This window comes from Dicentrarchus labrax, unplaced genomic scaffold (assembly GCF_905237075.1).
Source record: "Dicentrarchus labrax unplaced genomic scaffold, dlabrax2021, whole genome shotgun sequence".
NCBI classification, from domain to species: domain Eukaryota; kingdom Metazoa; phylum Chordata; class Actinopteri; family Moronidae; genus Dicentrarchus; species Dicentrarchus labrax.
This window is the reverse complement of record NW_026136716.1, coordinates 8,274,150-8,301,303: the sequence shown is the minus strand read 5'-3', so window position 1 is coordinate 8,301,303 and position 27,154 is coordinate 8,274,150. Positions and strand designations below refer to the sequence as shown.

The 27,154-nt window shown below is 42.1% G+C and overlaps 1 protein-coding gene across 3 annotated transcripts in view; it reads right to left on the bottom strand.

Annotated features, from left to right (window-relative positions):
• Nucleotides 1–27,154, bottom strand: part of xirp2a (xin actin binding repeat containing 2a) — a 49,867-nt gene continuing 22,713 nt past the window's right edge. For 2 of the 3 annotated variants that reach the window (XM_051428117.1, XM_051428118.1), the window contains exons 3-10: nucleotides 20,070–20,227; nucleotides 14,196–14,333; nucleotides 12,189–12,275; nucleotides 11,880–11,949; nucleotides 11,431–11,534; nucleotides 1,647–10,947; nucleotides 244–377; nucleotides 1–149 (exon numbers count right to left, since the gene is read on the bottom strand). In XM_051428117.1, the coding sequence (XP_051284077.1) occupies nucleotides 283–377; nucleotides 1,647–10,947; nucleotides 11,431–11,534; nucleotides 11,880–11,949; nucleotides 12,189–12,275; nucleotides 14,196–14,333; nucleotides 20,070–20,227 (9,953 nt within the window). In that variant the 3' untranslated portion in view covers nucleotides 1–149; nucleotides 244–282. Of the gene's footprint in view, nucleotides 150–243; nucleotides 378–1,646; nucleotides 10,948–11,430; nucleotides 11,535–11,879; nucleotides 11,950–12,188; nucleotides 12,276–14,195; nucleotides 14,334–20,069; nucleotides 20,228–24,267; nucleotides 24,468–27,154 lie in introns of those variants that run through there. The other variant, XM_051428119.1, reaches the window with a different exon arrangement.

Here is a 27,154-nt window from a genome sequence, read left to right as displayed (position 1 = left end):
CAGCTGAATTCTCTGGGTTCTTGTTATTCCACAGTTCTTTGTGTGGTTTCTGTCCAAATCCCTCATCATAATTTCCTTTGGACTTGAACAGTTGCTTGTAGTGTGGCTTGCAGTACATTCGTCCATGGAGAGAGGCATAGTTGCCAAGACTGTTAAAAAAAAAAAAAAGGAAGAAAACAACACATGTTAAGGTGGTGCAAAGGAAAACCGTACGAATGCTTTTGCTCTGTGAAATAGTTTCACCTTAGTTTGCCTCTGCAGTGTTCACAGCGAAAGCAGCTTTTATGGAAGTTTTGTTTGTCTGCAATCAGCGATTCCATGGGGTACACCCTCTTCCGACACACCTTGCACAGTTCGGACTCTGGAACTCGAATTTTCTGAAAAGGAAACAAAATAACACTTTAATTTACAGGTTCGGAATTTTTTTTAATTGCCTAAGAAATTTCCTGGAAAGAGCCACGTAATATAGAATAAATTATACACAAAATATAGATTTTCAGTTGCTAGTGTAGTTTTCCTACATAGATTGGATTATTTCAAAGATTTGTACAGGCCTAAAGAGGTTGAAGCATCCATTTCACAAGAAAAAAACAACAACAAATACTTTATCTACCTTTCTAATCCCTTCAATTATATTATGACCCCTTAAATTTATCTTGGGACCACTCGGGGGGGTCACGACCTGCGGGTTGGGAACCCTTGACCAAGAATCTTTAAAGTGAGACTATGTAACTTTTGCTAAACAGCGGCCAACTGAATTTCCCTTCATATTCCAAGTTTTTTTCCCTGTTTATCTGTGACATGCTTACACGTAGTATACGTTTATTCTTTCCAAAAATGACATAGTCTCACAGAAAATATGTAACTTTTTCTATCTGCAAAGTAAAGTAAATTCTTGAAAATTATAATTACAAAGTTTAAATAATAAATGAATTATAAATTAATATCTACTTGTAGAGAAATGTTATCTATAATTACTATCAAATGACATAGCTCTCTCCAGGAAACTTTCCAGAGAATTGATAAAAAATATTTACAACAAACTTTAATTTAACTGTGTTATAACAGCAAGCAAAATAAAAGTGCAGTAACTGAGTGTATTAGCACAATGATGATCCTTATAGGTGTTAGACAAAGCACTGTATAAAAATGCACTATACTGTAATTTGTATCAGTATTAGAAGGTTTGATTTTCATATTTTCTATTTCAGAATTCATTTCATAAACATGGAACAAAGGTAAAACCTTGAACTGAAGAATGAAAATGAATTAGAAGTATTGTTTTCTCCTTTCTACATTTGAAGCGGTTCTCTGCTTTCTCGCAGTAAAAACAGCATCCACACACAACCAGAAATATTAGCTCAATATGTTCGCGTCACTGCCAGCTTCACACATCAGAGGTATGAATAAACAGGACAAAGTGTAACCTGTGTATAATAATATTAAATTGTGCAAAACTGCTCTAAGCTTTAGTGTGAACATTTCAAATGAAAAACACATCAAAGGAAATCACGTGACATAAATAACAAAGCAATGTTAATGGTTTCCACACAGTGCAGTTGATGCCTTAAACGGCTCACACTCAAAGCATGTTAAACACACCGTCACGCCGGTTTAGTATCCTCATGCTGCACAGCTCGGTTTACCAGTCACGACAGTCTCCTGCTGGCGCGTTACAAACTGCGAGGTCCTCTGCTCTGTGACACTGAAACCCAGGTTCTGGAAAACTCCTTGGCTCTCGGCCCACGACTGCTGGAAGTTTCTCAGCAGTTCCTCGGTGGAGGCCTCGGGGGGCACGGCAACTGTTGGAACGCTGCCTCTCACCACGTCGGCGTAGGACGGAGGGCTACCACGGGTCAGGGAGCTCCCAGAACGCATCTCACTCCTAGTCTCCTCTGTAATGTTTCCGAAGTCATCAATACTGCAGAATTGCTCGGTGACGGCTGTCGTTTCAGAGTGACCCACCGGCTCGGAATAGGCTGATTCAGGTTCTCTTCTTTCTATTTGCTCTCTGAGCTCCCGTGCGGCCTGAGAACTGTGCTCTCCTGTCTCAAACACATTCTTTATTGCTTTAACATTGAATGTCGGGATTTCTTCGGCTCTTGGGGTATGTGGGTCAGCCTCTGGATCCTCTGTATCGCTCCCCAGCCTCTCAGTGATGACAATAGGCTCTTTTCTGGCGTAGACTTTTGGTTGTGGAGATTCAAATTTGTTTACCAGCTTAGAAAGGTCAACTCGTGGGAGATCCTCTTTCAGAATGTCTATAGTCACGGCCTCGGTGCCTTCCTCAGCATCGGGTCCCAAACGTTCGGGGATATCGATGGGATCCTTCCGTATGTACGCCCTGCTCACCTCAGACCTCTGCGCCTCCTCAAAGAAAGACTTTTTGTCCTTCACAGTCGTCATGGAGTCCACCATTTCTGCGACATCCACCAATCCTTGCTCGTTTCTCTCTATGGGAGTTCCCCTGTCTCCCAGCGGAGATGAGTGCTCTCTTTCAGCTGCAAAAAACTCTGGCACCGGCATGGGCGGTGGAGGGGTCATGCCACGAGATAGCTTCGAGGTGGTATCCCTCAGTTTCATCAGCTTCTCCGAGCGGCTCAGGGTGGGAGACGGTGTAGCCCTGCTGAAGGTAGACGTGGGCGTGTATGACTTGCGGGGAGGAGGCGGAGGTGTCCCGATGGATTTGTAGGGCGGAGGAGAAGGAGTCACTCTGAGCGGCGAGTCTACTCTCCTTGACTCGATACTGATAAAAGTGGGTGATGGAGTGCGGATGCTTGCTAAGGGGGAGGACACTCTCTGATCCACCACATCACTCAGCTCCTGATGCACTTTTTTCTCTTGAAGTGACTTTTGCTCCTCCATCACCTTCTTTTCAGTTTTGGACGACCCGATACTGATCTTTGATATCTTTGTAGTCGCTGCACTGAAAACGTTCTTATCTGGTTTTGGAGGCACCGGCAGTGGCGCCAGTGGTTCTTCCTTTTCTTTCTCCTGCTTTTCCACAGCTGTCAAGCTTTCCCCAAGAAATGTGAGCTTTGCCTGAACAATATTTTTCACATAGAACATCATCTCCTTCAACTTTTTCTTACTTTGCTTTTTAGCAATTTCACTTAAATTCTTTTTCTCATCCAAGCCCATCACCCAGTCAGGAAATTCGCTTATAATCATCCTGACAGCGTTGGAGTCTATTTTGCTTGGTGTGCCCTCAAGCTCTTTTATTTGAACGATCAGCTTCTGCATTATACTACATTTCTCTAAATCTGTGATTTCTTCTGAATTAGCATCCTCTTTATGGGCCATTTTCGCTGTCCCTTTCACAGACACATCCTTAGGCTCAACTTTGGACTTTGCTGCCTTTATCTGCATTTTATTTGTTTCTCCTGCTTGTAGCTTTATTTGCTGTGTTTGCATCTGAACCGCCTCTTGCCTCTGATGGCTTTGCTGTACCACGCTCTCAGTCACAACCACCTCCTCATGTCTTTGAATTTGCTCCGTCTTTATGCTCTGCTGAGTGTGGGAGACAGATACATGGCCTTGTCCTTGATGACTTGCTGCAGATGTTATCTTAGCCGTCTTAGGTATTAAAACAGTAACTGATGGTGACGGCTTTACTTCAGTCTCATTCTTTTGCACCTGCTTTCCCTTTTTCATGTGAACTTCCACTTCAGCTTCCTTTATAGGTAAAGTCATCTGACTTTTCTTCTCCTTTAATTTCATTTCTGCTTTAATCTCAGTTCTTTCTGACGTCATCTGGTTGCTTTCCTGATTCACTTTTGTTTCACTTTTTTGTGACACGTTACATTTCTCTTGCTGTAAATGCATTTCACTTTTCATTGATTCCTTTTGTCCCAAACTGTCACATTTATCGTCTTTCTTCTCTGTTGGCATCTTAAAGGTTTTCACCTTGAAACTCGGAGTTACCTTTGGAATTTTAGTGGGTTGAGAGGGATTTATTTTTCCCTCCTGTGTCAGAGGCACATTAATATTCTTTACATCTTCAGCTTTCAATGTGACCGCAGTCTGGCTTTGATGATTTACATTTTCCTGGACAGCACTCTGTGTGGCAGCGATAGACTTGGTGCTGGATTTCTTAATAAACTGCTGTTGCTCCGTGACCGAAGAAGTGACCACATTCGAGCATGACTGGACATTCACATTTTTGGCCTCGCAATGAGACTGAGAAACAGAAACAGTCTTGGGTGCAGTTTGGCTCTTTTTAACAACATCAGTGGAGGTAAGTATTTTTTCTGAGGAGTGCTCGCTGGAAATATGCTTTTTATCTGAGGACACAGTTGAGGATCCAGAGGCTGATTTCTTATTTACCACTGAGATCAAGGGCTTGCTCAAAGGGATCTGGGATGGGGTTTTCTTGGCAGGTGAGTCTTGAGCTGATATTCCTTCCCTGGAAACGGTCTTAGTTTCTTCTGTCTTTGCTTTTGTCACTTCTGTGGCCACTTCTTTCTCAATGTTCTGTGCTGCAGAAAGCTCAGCACTGGCAGCAGAGGAAAGTTTATTAATTGGTGGAGAAGTGGGAGTTGTGACATTACTCCTCTCACTTTCCTCTTTCTCTATCCTTTGTTGTCGAAACCTTTCCTCTGCAAGCATGAGAGGGGTTTTAAATTTGCGAGCATAAGGTCTAGCCTTTGGTGCTGGGGCAGTTTCAGTAGGTGGAGGCAGTTTAATTGGCGGGACAAATGCTTTTTTAGGAGGCTGTGGGCTTTCTTTTTGCATTGGCTTCACGGCTGGGATACTTGGTATTTTTGTTGTTGACACTCCGGTTGATTCAGACTGAATGTGCTTTCTTGTTTCAATCTGTTGGGTTGTTTCCTTTTTCACTTCCTGAACTTTAGCTTCTTCTTTACGGTCTGTTGACACTGTTGTTTCTTGATCAGGAGGGAGCTGAGGTGGAGGTGGAGGTGGAGGTGGCGGAGGAGTTGGCTGCTTTTTCTGCCATTTGGGTTTAACCTGTATGGGCTGCTTCTGTGTTTCTGGTTGCTTGGGCACTTTAAATAAAGGCTTGCCAATTGGTTTCACCAGCTTTGCAGGGGGAGGCTGAGGCAACGCATTAAGCTCTTGCTGTGAGGGAGGCGGAGGGAGAAAATCTTGTCCTCCCACAGAGGGCGGAGGTGGAGGAGGTGGAGGAGGAGGAAAAAATTCAGGGTCAGACTTCATGCATTCCATGGGAGGAGGAGGTGGTGGAGGTGGGAGGTCGCTGTCCTGCCTCATGATAGAAGGTCGGGATGTGGCGGATGCCGGGCTCTCCAAGACTGGCGATGGTGGTGGGGGGAGGGAGAGCTCGGACTCTGAGGGTGGCGGTGGTGAGGAGGGAGGAGGGGGGAAGTGAATCTCCGCCTTCGCCTTTTTGATTACACCTTTCCCTCTCATGTCAAGGCTACGGTAATCACTCTTCATATTTTTGATATTCTGCTTTTGTGTGAGAACCTTATTCTCTGTTTGCTTTTGAGACGTCGACACTTGTTCTGATACCGTTACATTTTGCTTATTCATGACAGTTTTCTCCGTCACTGTGGTCTGCACCTGTTTGATTGTCTTTTCACATATTTGCTTGTTTGAAATATTTGTCTGTGATGTGTTTTGCACCTCTTTCATCACATTCACATCAGCTGTTTTGGTCTCTGTTTGATCATTATTTGTCATTTGTTTATTCTTTATCGTAATAGGCTTAGGAGCTTGTATTTTCTGTGGGGGCAGTGCTTTCTGTTTCTGTTCTTTTATGCTTTTCTGTTGAGAAGCCCCAGTCGTATTGTCTGTTTTGGCTACAGTAACAGAGTGGTCCTCTTGGGTAATTACCTGCGTTTTCACCGATTTGCTTTCGTTGTGCCTCTGTGTGTGCTTCTGTGACTCAACGCTCTTAGAAAGATTTTTCACAGCGGGGGCAGGATTGACTGCTATACTCTCAGTCTTAGCTTCATGTACGCATTCATGCTCCACTTGCTTTACAGTTAATGGATTTTTCACTGGCACTTTTGCTTTCTTGGAGGGATACATACGTTTTGGATTTGAATACTGTTTTCTTTGCATGAGACACTTTATTGCCCCCTGAACATCCCCTTTTACTACCTCCTCTTTTTCCACCTGTGTTGTCTCCTGTCCTTCATAGAGAGATTTTATGGATGTTTTTACATCTCCTTCAATGCTCCCCCTGCGCTGCATTTTTGAAGAACTTGTTGGCTCCAGCAAGAGCTGGATAGTGCCTCTAACGTCCCCTTGTTCGCTCACTTGATGCTGGTAAGTCTTTTTGTCGCTCGATGCCTCATGTAAACTTTGCATTGCAGTGTGAATGTCTCCTTTCACAATCTCCTCTTTTTCAAACTCTTTCACAGCTTGCTTTGCCTCCTCCAGGGACTTCAGAGTCCCTTTAATATCACCTGGTACCAAATCTTCAACAGTTGCTTCTGTATTGGTGGTTGCAGATTTCTCCAGTGACTCAAGAGCACCTCTGATGTCTCCCCTGACGATTTCGGGTTTTTCCATTTCTTTGGCTTGATGCTGAGCCTCCTCCAGAGACTTCAAAGTAGTGGGTATGTCTCCCTTCAACACCTCCTCTTTCTCGATTACCACTTTCTGATTGATGGCTTGGGTCAGTGAATCCAGGGCTGCGCTAAGGTCACCTTTAACAATGTCCTGTTTCTCTAAGTTTCTGTAGGTAGCAGTAGGCTCAGTCATAAAGACTTTAACAGAGCTGTGTACGTCACCAGGGACTATATCATCCTCTGCCACTGTGCGACCTATCTGCTGCTGATTGTTCCGCAGCAAGATTTTGGTCTCTACAATGTCACCACCTATGATATGCTCCTTTTCGACCTTTTCCTGGGCTTCATCTGGTTCGTACTGAAGCTGTTTCAGGTAATCCAAGGCTCCCGACTCAATGCATGTGGAGTAAAAGCTCACATTACCCCTTTCCATGTCTCCGACCCTTATCTTTTTGGAGTCTTCTCCTCCTGAGTTGGAGAGAAGACGGTGAAGGGTTCTGCTTACGTTACCATGAACAATATCCTCCTTCTCCATGCTAGCCCTCTCCCCTTTATTCAGGAGGGAATAGATAGTCATTCTCACGTCTCCTTTCTCATCCTCTTGAATCAGAATGCCACGCTTGGAGGAGCCCTCGTTCTTGAGCAGACTGTTTATGGCCTCTTGAATGTCACCGCGGATAATTTCCTCTTTCTCAAAATTGATTTCTTTTTCCTGGTTGAATAGCTGCTTCACTGTGGTGTTGATGTTCCCCCGCTCTTCCTTGTCAATAGTTATCCCACTTTCAGTGGTCTCCCTGCGGTTCAAGAGGTTCATCATTATGTTGCTTAGATCCCCTCTGATAATCTCTTCTTTTTGGATTTGTGGAGCGTCTTGGCTCATGAGTTTGTACTTTGCCATGCGGACATCGCCTATCTCATCTGCCTCAATAAGAATACCTTGTGAGTCCACCATTTTCTGACAGTAAAGCTCCTCAAGTGTCTCTTTGATGCTTTTACCTATTATTTCTGTCTTTTCCATTCTGTTCTCATTGAAATCATGGAATGGAGTGGTTTCAAATAGCCATGTTGTCGTCTTCACATCAGCCTGTGGGATTTCCTCCTTCGTAACAACAAGCTCTGTGCCATCAGTCTCTTTGATACTGTCAAGGGGCTGCTTCTCAAAGAGCCACACAGACTGTTTGACATCCCCTTTCATTACTTCTTCTTTTGTCACTCTCTCCATGCCATCATACTCAGCGCCTTCGCTGTGGATCTCATCAATTGTGCGCGTTTCAAACATCCATGTGGCAGATCTGACATCTCCTTTTTGGATTTCGCTCACACTAACAGTTCTGATGTACTTTTGAGACATCTCATCAGTCTCAAATCGCTGCTTGTTTGTCTTCACATCACCGCCATGGATATCTGCGACTGTTTTCGACCTAACTTTTATTTCCTCTGTAATTTCATCCAGAGGTTGCGTTTCAAACTTCCACCGAGCAGAGCTAACATCTCCTTTATTGATGCCTTCCTCAGTCACAGCTTTAATGACATAGACCTCCTCTGAATCTCTGATTGAATCCAGTGGCTTTGTCTCAAACAGCCATCGGGCCCCCACCACATCTCCTCTCATAATTTCTTCCTTGGTAACTGTAGTTACTTCATGGTAATGGCCCTCTTTGTCACGGATGGCATACAGTGGCTGACTTTCAAACATCATGGTGTAATTTTTCACATCTCCTTTCTCTATTTCATCTCTAAAGATACTAGTGAGTTTAGAAATATTAGTCTCAGTTGACTCATCTTTAATTTTATCCAGAGAGTATGTCTCGAAAGTGAAGCGGCCTTTGTCAACGTTGCCCCCCTGAACATCAGTCACAGTGCGAATTTCCCTCGCCTCATCACGGATGGCATCAATCGGCTGATTCTCAAACATCCAGGTACAGTTAACCACGTTTCCCCTCTGGATGTCCTCAGCCTGCTGTGTCTTCAACCTTTGCATTGTTTCCTCCGAGGTGGAGCTCATAATGTCAGAAGAGCGATTCTCAAAGATGTACTTCATCCTGGAAACATCGCCTGACTCGATGTTGATTTCCGTAACCCTTCTGAAAGAACTGCTGTCCTCACCTGTAATATTTTCGTGGTTTTCGGTTTCAAAGAGGAAGCGGGCCAGGCGCACATCTTTTCCTTGGATGTCCTCTTGCTTCACAGTGCAGGTTTTCAGAATGGTCTCAGACTCAGACTCTGTATGATCGCGAATATTGTCAAGTGTCTGGGTCTCAAATAGCCAAGTGCATGTTTTGACGTCACCTTTTTGCACTTCCTCTACATCAGTCTCGCTCTTTTCCACCTTTTCATAAAGAACATCCATTGGTTGAGTCTCAAATAACCACCTACAAGTCTTAACGTCCCCTTTCTCAATCTCAATATCTTCCTTAGTTTTATGTTCTTCATCCTCAGAATTATTAAAAGATTTAATGGCATCAAGCTGTTGAGTTTCAAACAACCACTTGGCTGTTTTGACATCCCCTGACTCGATCTCCTGTTTGGATATACCTTTTATGATCTGAAACTTATTAATGCTTTCGTCAAACTCATCAATGGGACGTGTTTCAAACATCCATCTGCAGCTGCGCACATCTCCCTTCACAATCTCCTCACGCCTCACGGTCTTCACCTCATGGTAATGGCCAGAGCTGTCTTGCATAGCATACATAGGGGTAGACTCAAAAAGAACTCTGTTGGATTTGACAGACCCACTTGTGACACCTTCAACTTGAATTTTTTGTGTTCCTTCACACTTACTTAAATCCATGCTTTCAAACCTTTCTTTATAGTTTGTCACATCTCCTTTGTCAAGAGCTTCAACATTCACAGTCCTTGTAATCTCCTTCTTCTCCTCCCTTATATTCTCAAGTGGCTGGCTTTCAAAGACCCACTTTTGATGCCTCACGTCACCCTTTTCTTCCTCAGATGCAATCATTTTCTGAAGTTTTCCCACTTCAAGCAGTTCTTTCAGATTTTCCATCGGTACTGTTTCAAACAGATGTTTTGCTGATTGAACATCACCTCCTACAATCTCTTCTGAAGGTAAAGGTCTGGCATTGGTGTTGTCTTTCAGAGTATCCATAGGCTGAGTCTCAAAAACCAGACAGTGCTTCCTCACATCAGCACCAATTATTTCTTCCTTTTGCATTCTGGTACTCTCCCATTCCTCATCCTTAATGGTGTCAAGAGTCTTTGTTTCAAAAAGCCATCTACCTTTGTTCACGCCACACTGAATGTTGTCCTCCATGGAAATACCACATATAAGCTTTACCATAGCAGGGTCTTTGTTTATCATATCCAGGGGCTGGGTCTCAAACATCCAGCGTGATGTCTTGACGTCTCCTTTCTCAGTCTCCTCCCTGCGGATGGTGGTGATCTCCAGCATCTCTCCTGAATCCCCTCTTATCACACACATGGGCTGGGTCTCAAATCTGCGAGTTGTTGTCTTCACTTCCCCTTTGATCTCTTCCAGCTCAGACTTCAGGTTTAGGAAGTGGCTCTCCTCAATGGTTTCTGTTTTACCCAGGGAATCCAGATGCTGGGTCTCAAAGAGATATCTAGCGGTTTTCACATCTCCGCCGGCGATGTCTTTGTTGACCACAACATCTGTCTCCTGCTCTTCTTCCTGGTAGATCTTATTCAGACAATCGAGTGGCTGCGTCTCAAAAAGCCACGTAGCAGTGCGGACATCTCCTCTCGCCAGTTCAGCTGCTTTTTGTGACTGCTCAGTTGAATCAAGAGTTTCTGTCCCCAGAGCATCCATGGGCTGAGTCTCAAACATCCAAGCTGTGTATCTGACATCTTTGCCAGCAATGATTTCCTGCTGGGCAATATTCCTCACATCGTTCTCATCTGGGGTTTCATCTTTGATCGTATCTAGTGGCTTGTTTTCAAACATCCAGCGCACGGACTGCACTTCACCTTTAAGGATCTCATCCCATTCCACGGACTCTCTGTCAGGGCTTGAACATTTACTGTTACCGTCATTTTCAAACATATAGCATGCCTGCTGGACCTCTCCCACCATTTCCTCCTTTTGCAAGTCGTTGATTTCTGCTTCAGTGAGCTGACTCAAGATCTCCGCTTCGAGGTTTTTGCGGACCTCTGGATGAATGTGCTTGTAAAGACGCTTTAGTTCAGCCATGCTCTTGTGTTTATGATACTGCTCCTTGTTAACAATCTGCTTATGTTGGGAAGCTAGCTCCTGAGACTGGGAAGAGACATACTCAGGGATTTCCTGCATCAGGTTTGACGGTAGCGGAGGGAAATGGTCTGTCATCTCATAAGCCACTGATGAGGCAGACGCTACTGATGAGGAAGTCGCCGTCTTTACAGTGGAGGAGGTGTCATAGCTTGTCATGGCTGAGGCTTTGGAGGACTGGTTTACTGGTGTCCACTGAAACTGGTTGAAATCCACATCAACCTATGATTCGTAAGTTGTTTCATTTAAGGAGAGAAGGACAGTGAGTGTTTCAACCTAAAACAATAATCATACATTTGATTTGTGCAGCTGAGTAAAATTTATTTTCCAGAGCTAGAAGCAAGAGCACCACATAACAAACCTATTTAAATGCACAAATACAGAAGTCTAGAGTCTGTCAAACCCAGACATATACAGTCCTGCACATTCCTAATTACTCACTCGATTGAAATATTCATTTAAGATCACATTAACTTAAGACAGTAATGTGATTTATTGTTTTTGTCTGGATTTTCCTTTTAACACTGAAAAGTTTCAGACTGGCTTTCAAATGACATGAGGTCTTTTATCCAATCCTATTTATTCTCCTTCAACTGATGGCACAATTTCTTTTTGATGGTTTCATGATGTGGCCTCATCTTCCTATCGATAACGCATAAAAATCCCAAACTAACATCTATTTAGATAAACAGACAGCATCATTACCTTAATTTCCTTGGCTGGTGCAGCTTCCTCAATCGTTTTTTCATACTGCTGCTTCAAAGCCTGAGTGGAAACCTTTGGTAGGTCTTCTCCTCCGACGAGCATAACTGAATTAGACACAAGAAGAAGGCTGCCTCATTAAGTCATTCGCAGTGAGGGAGCTCAGGGGGATTGGAAAGAGAAATAAATCATTTCATTAAAAACCTGAGTAGTTTTCATTTTCTGAAACCATGCAGCGGTGATTGCCCAATTTCCACTTTCCAATATTTTACCTTCCTGACTTTGCCCTGATTAGATTTGCTGCTATGCACTGAATGGAAAATCATCTGCAGTCATTTTCATAGCTCATCCCTTATTCAGTAGTTGTAGGAACAATCATTAATATACAGGACACAAGCAGTGCTGTGATAAAAACGTGCAAATTACAATATAAAAGACATGAGCAGAATAACCTGTTTCATTGTAATGGTTTCCATAACTGGCTGCCACATTGTTATGGTGGACTCTTTCATCATGGATCACCTGTGAAAAGATGGTGGCAAATCATTAGTATACTTGCAACGGCACTGTAGCCTCCAACTGTTTTCAATCAGTGAGAAGTTAAAGGCTTAGCATGAGGCTAATTTTCTATATAGGGCATGTAAAGTGCAACAGAAACTTCTGAAATAACCCAAGAACTCAGACTGGGTTTATTAGCAGCCTGTCAGAGGTAAGGTGCTACCATACAGCTGGTGACAAATGGTGAGTGTAACAGCCAGTACCTCTTGTTGATTCTGAAAGAGGGCTGTGGTGGGAACGACCTCTCTGGCACTGCTTTTCACTGTCACCTCTGAGGAGCTTGACATCTCCTGTCAAACACAGAGAAATGAGAATGCGGACACACTGAATCCCTCTAGCATTGACAACACATGCACAGGAATGGACATACAGCGCACAAATGGCCGCACACACAAAGACAGACACACACATGTCACGGTTTTATCACCTCACGACTGTGAGCTGTAAGAAACAGCGGGAGAGTAACTAATTTTTATACCGTGAAACTTAATAAAACCCCTCTGTGGCCAGTGAGAAATGCTTTCCCATTATAGAGCTGCTTCCTTGGGAACTACTAAGTTTAGATTCCACAAAAGGAGGATTTCAGTGTTGGAGAGAAAAAGCAATAGATTACAAAAACTGTACAAAACTGCATCAGCCATTTCCTCCAGTGAGATTCATGCAATTTGAACAAGATGAAAGAGAAATATAATATTTAAGTTTGTATGATCCGCTGTTAACATGAAAGATACATGGAGGATGGGGGTACTTTTGGAACCACTTATGCCAGAATAATAATATCTTTCCTGATGTACAACCAGTTTTAAAACAGAACTCAGATATTACACTTGCGAAGAAAACTGTGTGGTTTGCAGCTGCAGCACTGAGGCAATAACTCGATCAAACAGGCATGTCCCCCTCACGAACCCCTATGTAAAATTTAGCATTCAGCCAGGTCCTTGTGCGCTCGATGAATCCACTCTGCCTTCCGCCTGAATGAGCAGATGGGGGAGAATGCATGGAGGGGCAGAATTGACCTTACTTCGCTGAGATCCGGGCCCGTCTCAGACTGCTAACGTGTTCTGGCATTTTCCTCACGCACTGGATGACAGTGCCACATAGAAGAGCAAAGTTCAAGGTGCCCTCTTTCATTTGACCTACAAGAACAGCTCAGAGGCGCAGCCACGTTTTTCCAATAAAGAGCTACAGTAGAAATCACTCAGTGGTATTCATATGTTTCTCACTTCACACGGAGCTGGTGAACAGAAAGAACAGGACTACTCTGTCTTCCAAGTTCTGTTGACTTTAAAAAGGAGGAAGAAAAATACTCCTTTCGTCTGCTATCTTCACTATCTTTAACAATTTATTGTCTGTGCAGACGATGCATATTCAGTACCTGATTATATTATCACTGTTGTTGTTGTTTACTGGATGTGTGCATTTATATAACTATTAAAGTTCAGATTTTGGGTTAAGGTGTCCTTATTTATCAATGACCAAAGCTTATATTATAATTACACGTAACCTTAACCCAACCTTAAGCCATAAAGGAGTAGTTTGATATATTGGGAAATACACTGATTTTACTTTAGTAAAAAATCCACAAATCAGCACCTCCATAACTCAATAATAAACACATTGCATTGATTGACATTGTACCTTATTTTTTCAGTCTGTACTAAAACCTATATTTACCAGGAAGTTAGTGTGCCAGAGAGAAATACCTCCAGAACATAACTCCCTGTTAAACACAACTTGTTGTTTTTGACATTAAGCAGACGTCATATGATGTGTTAATTAGTGAGCTTTAGAGTTGCTGGTTTGGTATCTTTGAACAGAGCTTGGCAAGCCGTTTCCTTTTGCTTACAGTCCTTATCGCCAAATCATTTAGCTAATGTTACATTTTTGCTATTATCTTCTTCAGAATCCTCTCCAACATGGAAGGAGCAGAGCAAGAGCCTTTTTTACGGCCTGGCAAGAACACAAATAAGCACATTTCCCAAAATGTCGAACTATTCCTTTAAAAATTCCCCCCTTTTCATGTGATGCAAATGTAGAAATACCATTACAACTGTTATCAATAGAAATTTCTATTATTCAAATATTTTTCATGGATTTCCACATTTGTTGTACAATAATAACAATAGTTCTCAGTACTCAGTGTGCTACTGAAATATTCATCACTTCATGCTCGCTGCAGCAGGTTTTAGAAACCATGATTAAATTCTCACCTGGACAGATCTCTGCTCGAAATGAAACTGAGTGACGCTGGACTGGGAGGACGAAGAGGCAAACTCCTGGTTCTCAAACTGTCTCTTCACGCTGGCCAGGCCTCCCGGCAGCGAACAAGCCTCTGACTCGTCCAACATCTATCAACAGAAAACCGATAACATGTAATACACCTGGAAATCCACCTGGGTACATATTATACATTAAACACACTAAATCTAGTTAGTTTACATGAGATTGGATTTGACCTTGGTGAACCAAACCGCTCTCATTGATTGTGAATATGTTAAACATTCACTTATGCTAATGTAGGAAGGGAATGAAGAGGCACTATGCTACGTTTTGAGAAGCACCAGAAGTGTTGGCATTGGTATTAAACATGGCATGAAGGCTGTAATTTCACAAATATAGAAAAGATGGTTCCTTTACAATCCTCTAGATGGTATAAAAGGTAGGTCATGGTCATGTACAGTATGTAAAATCTTAAATAAGTCACGTCAAACAGGACATAATAAATCTTTCTGATGCAACTAGCTGAAAAGGAACAAAAACCTACATTAAAGCATATGAGTCATTTTGTTGTGTTTTTTTTCTGGCAGAAGTTTCCAAAATAGCAAAGATGGCAGGCAACCAATTTAAATGGATTTATTTTTCCCACATCTATCCCACAACAGAGAGCGAAACATCAATAGAAAATGTAGTCTTTCAGATTAGTCAGTTTAATGGAACAAACACGCTTCTCAATACTTTTTATTGAGCTACGGAAGGCATTATTCCTTAAAGCTGGAAAATACAGAAGCCTGGGTTCTTTTCAAAGAGGAGGAGGAGGAGGAGGAGGAGGAGAGAAGAAGACTTCCTAAATCTCATCAGTATGGAGAATGCAGTCCTCATCCTACGAGATCTGGGCAAGAATGCACACTGACTATTTGATACAATAATCTCCGTTTCGGATTGTCAATTACTTTCCTAATAAAACATTTATATGTATGCTATTGCATATATCGCTTCTTGGAAACTGTAATATATGTGTGAGAAGCTTGCTGCCAAGTGTGTTAGTTGATGTGTGTGTGAGCGTATGTTGAACACACAGCACCCATCACCTTTCCTTTTCATGCAAACGAGGGGTACAATGCAATATTCACGTTATTGCAGAGGAGTTTAGGCCAGTGACATTTTATAGCAGGGCACTATGTTATCAATATTTTACTACTTGAGGGTACAGTAGCTCCATTGATGACATGAAATCAGCATCACTTAAAATGACTGTTGTAGATGGAATTTCCACTTGAGCATGCATTCAGGCGGGTTAAAACACGAGAGAATCTAGTGTCTCCTTTTTATTTGTGCGCAATACAATATCTTCTCTTGATCTTACCTTCTTCATTGTTTAGAATCAAGTGAATAATTCAAATCATTATAGACCATTTCTCACAAACGTTATATATTACTCATTTGATTTGTTTTGAGAGGAAAGCACAAGATGGAGATATCCTTAGTCACACGTTAGGCAACAATAGCGCTTATATCATAAAGGCTGATTTTGGGAAATATTCGCTTATTTAAGATTTAAAATATCAATACCACTGGCATATCTGTACTGAGACAGTTAGCAATGTTACCATAATCTCTATTAAGATTAAGGAAAGATTAATATTAATTTAAATTAAATGTTAATAAGATAAACATGTCCTGTCTTACTACCTTACTTATGAATATTGCATTGCAAGATCAACATTTTTTGACTTTTCAAACGTTTTCTCTTCAGGGTGGCATTACATTTTGTACAATATCTCTCTGCTGTTGCAAAGTAGCAGTACATGTAGAGTATTGTGTAAGAGACGGGGTTGAGGGATGATAGACTGGACTGAACGGTGTCCATCAAGACTCCTGCTATCTTTAAACACCTTGTCACTTGTGTGTGGACATGCAGACAACAGCTGCAAAGGTACAGGGGAAAAACAAGATTCCTATGCTGATTCCCTCTGGCAACTAGCCTCCCCAGCACAACAACCCCCTCCCTAAGACAGATAGACAGACAGACAGACAGACAGACACACACACACACACACACACACACACACACACACACACACACACACACACACACACACACACACACTCAGCTGTCAGTAGCCACCACATGAGGCTTGCCACTGAGAATCGAGGCTGGGGCGGTTGCTGCCACACCGGCAATCATTCAAGTAGATCATTCAGTGAGTCATGTTTGGAGCTGCTGTTATGATTTTCTGTTGTTTTGGGGAATTATGTAACCGTCTATTAAAAAAATATAAAAGATTTGTCTAAATTCATCCCATGACTGAAGGATAATTATGTGTTACATTCATTTCTAAAATGCTACAAGCTGCTTGAGACAATGATGTTAGTGCAGCTAGAAAAGCACTCACCTTTCATCTGGTCTGAAATGGCTATAAAACTTGTTCAAGCCTCAAGTGGCTTGTTGCTATGCAGACCTGTCGCCTGTTAATGCACTCACTGGGAAAATTTAACACTGCTGGATGACACTTTTTTAAAATTCTTTATCTTCAGATTTTCTTATTTCTTCTAATTCTGTTTGAGTTATTGTTTTTTTTTTATCACCACTGTTTTATAATCACTGTAAGACACAGCCTCTTGTGCCTTATTACACACTGTTTATGCAACTGTTCTGTCTCGTCATGTACCAAGACTCCAGAAGGTGGCAGGTCACCCTCTATAAACATACCACAGTGTGGCCTGATGAATGACATGCTGGACAGTTATTTATCACCTAACAGACCAACAGATCCACTTGGATTGCTGTATTAAACCCTAAAGCTATAGTTATTGAAGTTTGCTCAAAAACCAGTAGGTCCACTAATATATAAACTTTTTTGGGGGCTTTTTTCATTTTGGATAGTGAAAGTAGAGTGACAGTAGAGAGACAGAAGAGAGACAGTAGAGAGACAGAAGAGTGACAGTAGAGAGACAGAAGAGAGACAGTAGAGGCGGGGATTGCTTGCAGCAAAGGAACTGAGCCTGATTAGAACCTGACTCACTGCAGTAAGGACTTGATACATGGTACACGGTCTATACAGTGAGCTACTGGGGCACCCCACCCTTAAACTCCTTTCACAAGATTATTTCTGTAAACAGATTTAGGCTTACTTAATAAGTACTTATCACTGGCTCCTTCAATCATATCACACAGGACTGGAACTTCTATCGGCCATTAAATTCAGAAAAAACACCTATTAATGCAAAAGGCCACATTAAGAAACAGAAAGGTGAAGTTATGAAAAATAGCAGGTTGTTTCCGCTCTTTAGTATTCATGTGGCGAGCGGAGAACTCTGGTGAAGTAACTTAATAATGCATCTTTGATTTGTGTTTCTCTCTGTATCCTCTGCCACAGTGGCGAGTCAACAGGGATAAATCAGGTGCGGAATATCTGTATATACGTACTCCTTTCAGGCCTGTCACACCTGCCATTGGTTAGCTGTTGTTTCCTGACACCTCTACCTGCTCCTGATGATGGTTTAAAGAGCCTAAAACTTTGATCAGTTTGCCAATCAGATACATCGCTGCCTCTCTTCTCATTCACTCTAAAACTGATCTAAGCTTGTAAGTGATATTTCCATCAAGTCATGTACGGTAGTTGTAGACCGGAGTTAACAAGGAAAGAGGGCATTTTCCAGTAGATAGGCTCTATTTTAGATATGGAGCTGACTTACTGTAATGGCCTTGGCTGACTAACTGCTCACACAGTTGAATTACTGGGTTTATAAAGTGAATGCAGGCTCTTCAAAGCCGCAGAGGCTTTTTGGTCCTTGGTAATGACTAATGACTCAGAGATATTCAGAAATGTTTTTTGTGTTTAATCAAAGCAGGAATGATGTGTGAAGGTCTGCTTGTGTGCTGCCTGCGTGGGTTTATTTGAATTTGCTGCAAAATACACATATTTTTCACTGCAGATGCAGTTAAAATTACTCTGTCGTGGTTATTGGTGGTTTTGTGTGCTGAGTCTGTGTAACAAGATGTGTGTGTGTGTGTGTGTGTGTGTGTGTGTAGCTATCCCTGCCTGTGTGTTGTTGTGCCTGTTAGGACTGAACAATGTGAACATTTTCACTTCATCACTGACTGAAAATATCAGCGTGTACAATATAATCAACTGTCTGTTGTTCAATATGTCATTTATATACAGGTCATCTGATTAAATAAAAACTACTTTTTGCATTTAATGTTGGAATTACATGAATCAATAGTATACTGTTGGATTTACAGTGGCCTTTACATCCAGTAATGATGAATACCTACATATTTGTTGGTAGAATGTCTCATAATGTGCGTTCAAGATGCATGTGAGTGAAAAGAAATGTGTTTAAATGAACAGATAAAGTACTCAGATCGGGACCAGCCCACCATGGCGGGGGTGCTGTGGTCGCCCCAGGAGGGGAGGGAAGGGACGCTGGCCTAGCTTGGACTTGAGGCTGCTCCTGGCTAATGTCCGGTTTTTGGACGAAATGGGCCTCAGGTCACCCAAACAAAGGGAAATCAGAGACTGTTGTGCCCGGATTTTTACAGAGACCTGCTCCATCAACATCCTCGATGGGTGGACTGAGCCGACGGAGCGCAGGATGAGATGCAGTGGATGGACACTGTTTTCTTTTATGTGAAGATAAAACCAGATTATCATCACTACTTTGTTGCTGCTGTTTACATTCCCCCAGACACTAAATCAATGGGTGTACAGTGTACGTCTATATGTACAGTATATAAACAACTGTATATATTGGTTTGATTTATTTTCTATGTTATTCTATGAATTCAATCATCTTCTTCTATGTGTCTAGCATGAAGAAACTGCAGACTTAGATTTTGTTATACAACCTTGTGTTGTGTAATGATAAATAAATGTCTTTGATTCCTTTATCCTTTATTTTAATAAAAGAACCAGTACAACAAAGTCCTGCACTCAGAATCCTACTTGTGTAAAAGAAGTATTACCAGCAATTATATTATTCCTGATTCTGCAGACCTCAGTGGATATCATGCTGATGATATGATATGGTTCGCAACCTAGGGCTCAGGGCCCCCTCCAAAGGGTCCTCAGATAAATCCGAGCAGCTGTGAGATGATTCATGGGAGCGAAAAGAAGAAAAAGTTCTGCTACCCAAATGTATATTCCTTTTTTCAGTTTTTTTTGTGAAATATTGGATAATTTTACTCCTGTGAGCCTAAAGCTAGAGCTTATCGCTGAAATGTCTGTTTGGCGGAGCTGCAAACAACTCACAGACATCTGAAACATCAATACTGACAGACCAGTTCAAACATCAAAGTGGTAAAAAGAAAACAGATCTCACGAAAAAGTAGCATGAAATGGAACTACTGAAGTGAAGTATATGTAACTCAAAGTCGTACTTGAGTACAGCGCATGAGTAAGTGTAATTAGTTACTTCCAGCACTAGTAAAAGCTTCAGCATTGGACCTGTCTTTATAAATGATGAAATAAATGGTATGTTATGCTGAAACAGCAGCCCTATATGACTGTTAGTTACCTCCTCCTGACTCTCATTCACGCTCTAGAGGTTTGCTTTTCCCATCCAGCACTGAGCCGTATGACACTTGTGAGGAATAATCCTACCATCCCACCAGAGCCCTCTGGCAGCCACCCCCCTCGTTCCTGTTCAATAAAGTAGCCTGCAAGCAGGACAGTGCTCAGTGACAGCAGATTTATACTTTAGGGAGAATTAAATGAGAGAAATTTGGTCATAAAAACCAGCAAAGTCACATTGTTAATTTAACAGTTTCCGCCAAACACTTCTCAATCTGCCGGCCTCCAGGCTGTCTGCGTATTCTGACTGCCATCTCTCGTTACATCCATGTGGAAGTATCGTCTTACCGCAGCCGAGGAGGAACTGCTGGTTTCTTTCTTCGACACGGCGGCCTGATACATCGCCAGCCGCTCTTTCACCGACACCGGCTCTGTCTCCTGGTCCTCTGCGCCCGGTGCCCAGTCCTGGGGATGTTCTGACCTGGATCTACCTGTACTGCCTGCAGCTACACACAAAAAACAAAAACAAAAACAAATCACCCTCTAAGATGTGAATCCCCCTCACTGATGCATGCAAACCAAACTCAACTTCATGCAATTGTCAGACAGAGCTTGCTCTTTAGTAATTGGACTACGGGACAGTATATTTGAGGTATCTGGAACAGGCTGATGTGACTGTTTCAACCAGAATCAATGGAATGGATTTTCTATTTTCAGAGACAACAGTACTGTTACCAAAATATAATATAATCACAGTGGTTTCCTCAATTAAACCGGAGTATAATAAAAGGAAATAAACACATAAATGTAGCCAGGTGGTGTCTTTGATGTCTAAAATATAAAATGTTCTGCCTTTTTCTAATCATAACTACTTAGAATCCTTGATAAACATAGCTACTTGGACACTGTGGATATTTTCACCAAGAAATGTCCAGAGGCAAGCAATCCCTAACAAATATCGACACAAAACCGAAGTGCAAAACTCATTAATCACAAAGCATTACTTTATACTTCATATTGCTCAGCAAATCCCTGCGGACAGCCAATTAGAGAGGACCACTCATTTTACATTTGACTTTTCTGTGCTACAAAGCATCATTAGGAAACAGAGAAGGCTCCATTAAGGCTCAGCATACACCCACACTGGACCTTTTAGCACTTGGCATGTTCTCTCTCTCCGGGCAACAATACTGTGGGATGAAGGAGGACCCTAAATAGAAATTATTCTCTCTCATTATGTGCTCACGCTGTAACCTTTTGACATTTTGAAATCCTCCTCTTTGTGATTTCACACTTGACGCTAGCATATTTTTTTCTGCATCCATGCATGTATACTAGTATTACTTTGGCTCAGATTAGAAGTCAGTGTCAGTTCTTCAATAATGTTTATTTGGAAAGCCTTATAGCAGTTGCTTCTTGAATGCATATGGATGCAGTGAAGGTGTCCTTGGTGCTGTAGTAGAAAAGAGATTAGTAACAGTGCTTAGTGGTATAGTACATACCGTTCATGCTTTGTTGTACAAAGTGAGCTATCTTTGCACTCTCCTCAGCCCACTTATAGTGTATCTATGACTGCACTGGTTTGATATAGCCCACTGACGGTATCTACATCATCAAAATGAAGAAATCAAACACCCACTGGTTTGACCTCTGTATTTGGTGGTTTCCCTCATAAATCCAGTCTAAATGTCCAGTCATAGCAGCATGAAAAACTGTCAAAGTTTACAATCACATGAGTAAAACTGCACAAATGTTTTGTGCTGTTCAACTTTGGTGAACTTTGACTTGCCAATTTGCACCATCTATCAATAGTGTGCGCAAACGTTTTGTTGTTACATTTTTTTGAATCACTTTTTGAACAAAAGTGAATTTATTAAAGATGCAGATTGTAAAATCCATACTGTTTGGCATCCTTCTGCTATTAGCAGCGCACATAACAGAATTTTAGCTTGGTGTGCTTAACTTCTGCCCTGAAGTTGTACACAAGCTTCAAAAATTGAGAACATTTTCTTGATCCTGTCTTGACTGCTGACCTTTCAGGAAACGAAGAGCTGAAGAGTCTAAAATGCTATGATAATTGTTGCTTATTAGTTGTGTTGCACCATCCACAAAAAGAGGAATGGATTGCAGACAGTTACGAGACAGAAGCTGATGGTACAAATACAACTTGTGGATTTATTTGGCCCATTAGCGACCAAGCTAACGATCTTGTTAACTGTCAGTTAGCAAGCTCATTAGCTGCTTGTGAGAGTTTTCTTTTCCTTCTTCAATAACTCTAAATGGAATGAAATGACAAAGTAAAATCCAGAGAAATAAATGCCAAGGGGGTAAATGGCACAAGTGCAGAGGAAATAAATTTAAGCTTGGGGAGCTATTGTGAGTTGTGCTATTTTGTATTATGGTCCCGGCTCCCCAGCTATGGTTGTTTACCAACTAGCAAGTCACCAAGCCCCCTTAACCAAATATTTCATAACAATCCATGGATTAATGTGTGCCACGTACTGGTGTGAGCAGGCCTTAATACAGATGCCATATGACAGAAGAACATGCTCCCCTTCTCATCCCACCAATTTTAGCTTTCTGCTACGTCCGGCATGTTAGTGTAACCAATAACTTGTCAGGGAGAGAAATAGGCTGCCGGAGACAGCAGCATCTGAAAATAAACATGGTGTTTTACCCGCAGCATCCTATAAATATAGGTCAGAAATCCTATACCTGGGGCTGCAGTGTAACCTAATACTGGCTTGATGACAGAAACACAAGGATAATGCTCTCATTTATCACCCGAGATAACTGTTGAAGTCATAGTCTAGAGCTGTCAGAGGAGCAGAGACATGGGGTTTTGATGCCTGAGAGCGGTGACAACAGTGCTTCGGATATCTCTGGCTTCTGTGAAGGGTATGCCGTATACAAAGCTGACATAGCATGGAGGTGAGGTAACCGGGGTCCTGGGAAGTGGGGGTGGGGGCTGACTGGAGGAAAAAAATAAACCCAGCCTTTTTATAAACAGGCTCTGTCTGCAGCGTCATGTTCCCCCGTGACAGGGAGATTTATGGAGTGGAAGTGTATGTGAGAGAGAAATAAAGAAAGCAATAAAACAAAGTAGAGGAAAAACTGAAGAACTTCTAATAAGATAGAATACTTTCAAAGATTTGAACCATCTCCCTATGCTGCTGCTAATTAGTACTGGCACCAACGGATGTTTAATTAGCAGTAATAATAGCTTTCAAACAAGATGCTCAAACATAATGAGGGCCAAGACTCTGTTTACAGTGTAGGAAGAAACTTTTTCAAAGCCTTACACTTGTAACCTGTGTCATTTCTACTTCTGACGGAGCGCCTATTGGACTGCTTGGAGGCATATTTACCACCACACAGACTATTATTTTCTTCTTCTCAGAGTATTAGCTTCTTATCTCTTCAATGCCACAGCGGCAGCACAAGTAATGGCGCCGGGCAAGGGGGGAGGGGGCGGTAATGGAAGTGGGAGAGGCCGGGAAAAGTCAACAGGGAAGGCCATGCTGCTGCCGGTACGCACGACTCAGCGGGCTATATCGAGTCGAGCCGAGGGCCATTGACCTCCCTGTCACTGGCTCCACGCTGCTGAATGCACTAAAGCGATCAGAGGTGAGGTGCCGCACCTCCGGCTAGCGGGGAAGTGAGGAGGTGAAGGGCGGCATGGGGTGCCGGGGCAAGAGACGAGAGAGGAAAATGTGTCCAGGAAAGAGAGAGGGAAAAGAACAAGAGAGTAATTTTCGGAGGAAGGGTGCAAGAGAAGGCAGCATGGCTTCGTGGCTCAAAGCTAAATCAAGGCCCATAGATCTGTGTCAAGCAGAGGCCGTCCGCTAATCACAGAGGTGTCACCCCCTTTTCTGCCCTCTCTTCACAACAGAAGCCTTAAGCAACCCAATTTTCTGTTCATTACTTACTGACCGAAGCTTTTGGCTGGCGAGGTTTGACAGGAGAGCCAAATCGAGCTACACTAATTGAAATGTCAGCCATGGAGGGCGATTTCTTCCTTACCAACGAAAGCAAAACAGGCACAATAATTGAGCTGTCAAATCTATCAAAATAACTTCTTTACATGGAGACTGGATTGCCCTCCGGTGCTTCCTTATGCTAGGCTAAGCACTTTGTCTCCGATTTGCTAGGCTTTCAGAATACTCCAGATCAGATTGCTGCTGGTTACGTCTGGTGGAAGGAAACAGGAAGGGCTCATGCATGTTTTATGACAATGCACAAATCCTAGTGGAATCACAGAAACCTACTGCGATATCACGTCTCATTCTTTATGAAGCCCCGGCATCTGATGTTCCAACACAATACAGCTTCATTTCATCTATTTCCAATTTTACAGCAAAGATTCCTCATGTCAGCGAAGCCCAGGCACATCAAACCAATTCATTAACGGCTAAAATGTCATCTAGCGTTTCCAATCTGGCTCCTTCCACTTCTGCTTCGGTGGAAAATCACTTTAAAAGAGCTGTGCTGGTGGTGCGGCTTATGTTGATACACGAGTCTGCCTTGAAATGCGTACATCTCTTACCTTCTTTGAATGTGTAGGTTGCTCTGTACGTCAATACGCAATAGAATCCAACAGAATAGAAAAGGCCCTTGGATCTCCGGGAAATCAAACAGGCTTAGTTGCCCAGCCTTAACCCAACAGAGAAAGCAAAGCCTGGGCAGAGAGAGACAGTGAGGCTTGGAGACCAGCTCCAGCAGTGCGCTCCAAAGCTCAGTGAGGCCCAGGCATCCAGTGACAGCTGATTTTATTTTAGAAGTCCCCCTTGGTAAAAAATAGGATGGACTTGGGGGAGAGGGTAGGTGGATGTGGGTTGGCTTTTTTCAGTATCGAGTGTCGAGGTACCCAACATGCCCTTAACCTTATGTCACAGTAGTCTTATAGACAGAGACGTCCCCACAGTGCGAGTTAAAAAACAGACACTTAGTACATCCTTCATTTAAGCGGCAGAGAGCAGTGAGACGCTTGGCATTTGAAATCACTGCTTGTTAGCATGGTAAATATCATGGCATTTCATGATTCGGCACGCATAGTGGAGACAGCATTCATACACACTGCTTCATAGACAACTTACACAAACACAACTACAGCCCAACACTGGGGAAGTGAGAGGGCTTATTCTGTTCATTACATGACAACAAAACAAAAAGTCAAACGATCCACAGATTGTCCTCAAAGATAGTTATATATCATACATTTTAGGAAATAAGTTATTTGCTTTCTTTCTGAGAGTTAGATGAGAAGATTGATACTACCTTCATGTCTGTATGCTAAATATAGAGACAAAGCCAGGACAGGATTAGCCTAGCTTAGCATAAAGACTGGAAAGCCACAAGTCTGTCTTTGTCAAATGTGCAAAAGATATACCCAAACCCTGAAGCTCACAAAACAAATGCTATCTTATTTATTCAATCAGTCATGTAAAAACAACAAGCTGTAGTTTTACAGGAAGTAATGTGCTAGAACTATTTCTTGTCTACCGGTACAGGAAGTCCTGCTGTTCACAAAAAAACTTCAGAGGTGCTGACAGGCATGTTTTTGAACTTTGGAATGAGCCTCGCTAGCTGTTTATCCCTACTACCAGTCTTTAGGCTAAGCTAAGCTAATGGGCTGCTGGTTTTAGCTCCATGTTTAGCATACAGACACGAGAGTGATGTCGCTCTTCTCATCTAACTCTCGACAGGAAAATTAATAAACATATTTTCCAAAATGTCAACTAGTCGTTTAAAATAGATGGCTGGGAATGAAACTGACATGTCCAGGTCATACTAATATACCTTTTCCCTACATAGCCATGCCTGCCTATGTGCATTATTGATTCATGTGCTCAACATCACTTATCAGGGAATGGTTATATTTACACTATTTCTAGATCAATGTTTTCTCTCACTATTTTCCCCAGAGAAACACTGATGTGCAATGTGTTACAAAAACAGCTGTTTTATAGGACAGAGATACATGCTTCTAATGCCCCTTTCCAGTTAAATATTTCCTGTAAAAGCTGCTCAACTTTGTAGTTTTTAACGTAGTGAATGATTTAAGACATTCTTCCGAGAGGACTTGAGTGTACCTTTTTCAGTGAAACCTTTTCTCCATCTAAAAACCCCTCTTGTACACTTTACGCCTGCCATCAAGATGCCTTTGAACTTTTTTCAAAGACAGCTCCTCAGATGGACAGCGAGGCATTTCAACCAACGTAAAGTGGGAGACGTCAGTGCAGTGCCTGCTGTGCAGAGGCCCAAGAGAATTGAGCTGGGAACGTTTAACGATCAAGGCACACTCAAGTAGGTAATCAGTGGACAACGGGAACTCATATTATTATCCTTTCTTTCTGTATGTCTGTCTTTTTCCTTCTTTCTTGAACATACATCGCCCTGAAGCAATGGCAAAGTTCCTCTTTTAAACCTGTGACCTTATGTTTGTCTCTCATCAGCCTGGGGCCCTTTCATTCATTATTCTTATTCTTCTTCCTTCTTGACAATAGAGAGAATCTAGCTTATATAACCCTGGAATCATTTATGTCTATTCTCTCGATATTATTTGCTGTGATCATGACTGTTTAGCAAACTCATATAGAAAACACTAGATGTTGACTGGGAGCCCACCCATGAGGTGCCGTTGGCAGCACATCGACTAGAGAAAAGCTTGGTTATCAGCCTTGTGGAGAAGCTGCTCTCTGCTGATAATCCCACTGAAATTGCACATGGATTTCCTGTTCCTAAAGTGGAAAATAAACATACTCCTGTAGAATACCTAATGAAGGGGCCCGAGAATATCCCCAATCTGAAATCCAGAGTGAGTCAACATTCAAGTGGGTTTTAAACTAAAATAACATTCAGAATATAAAGTGCTGCATGCGATAAGCGCTTTTAATTTGTTAAAGGAAGTTGTCAATAAAGAGATTTACTGTTCCATGTTGTATAATAGTAAGTCTAATATACTGTAAGTGGGTTAGATAGGGATGTGCTAATCATTGTTAATGACTCAAGGAGTATTTCACCGGGTGTTTCTGTCTGTGAGAACACAATGTCAAGATGTTCCCAATCAAGTGATTTTATTTTTAGCGAATCATTGTTGGAGAATGGTGCTATCTCTGAGTAGACAAGGTTACACATGTTTCTCTTTGTCTTTGGATCTAACAAACCAGCTTAATGTTCTCTTATAAAAGTAAAGCGAATATATATGTTCATATATATTTTTACAAAAATGTATATACTATTTGCAACTGCAGACATTCTCTTGAAATGGAGTAAGTGCCGGTCCCTATGTTATGTTGCATTAAGAGTGTTGCATGATGGGTGTTTGTAGCATTAATATTGCTAAGATAGGAAGTTTCTTCATGTCCATTTATAGTTAGTCAGCCCTTAAAGTCTTTAGGAAACACAGTTTAAATCGGCTAACAACTTGTGTC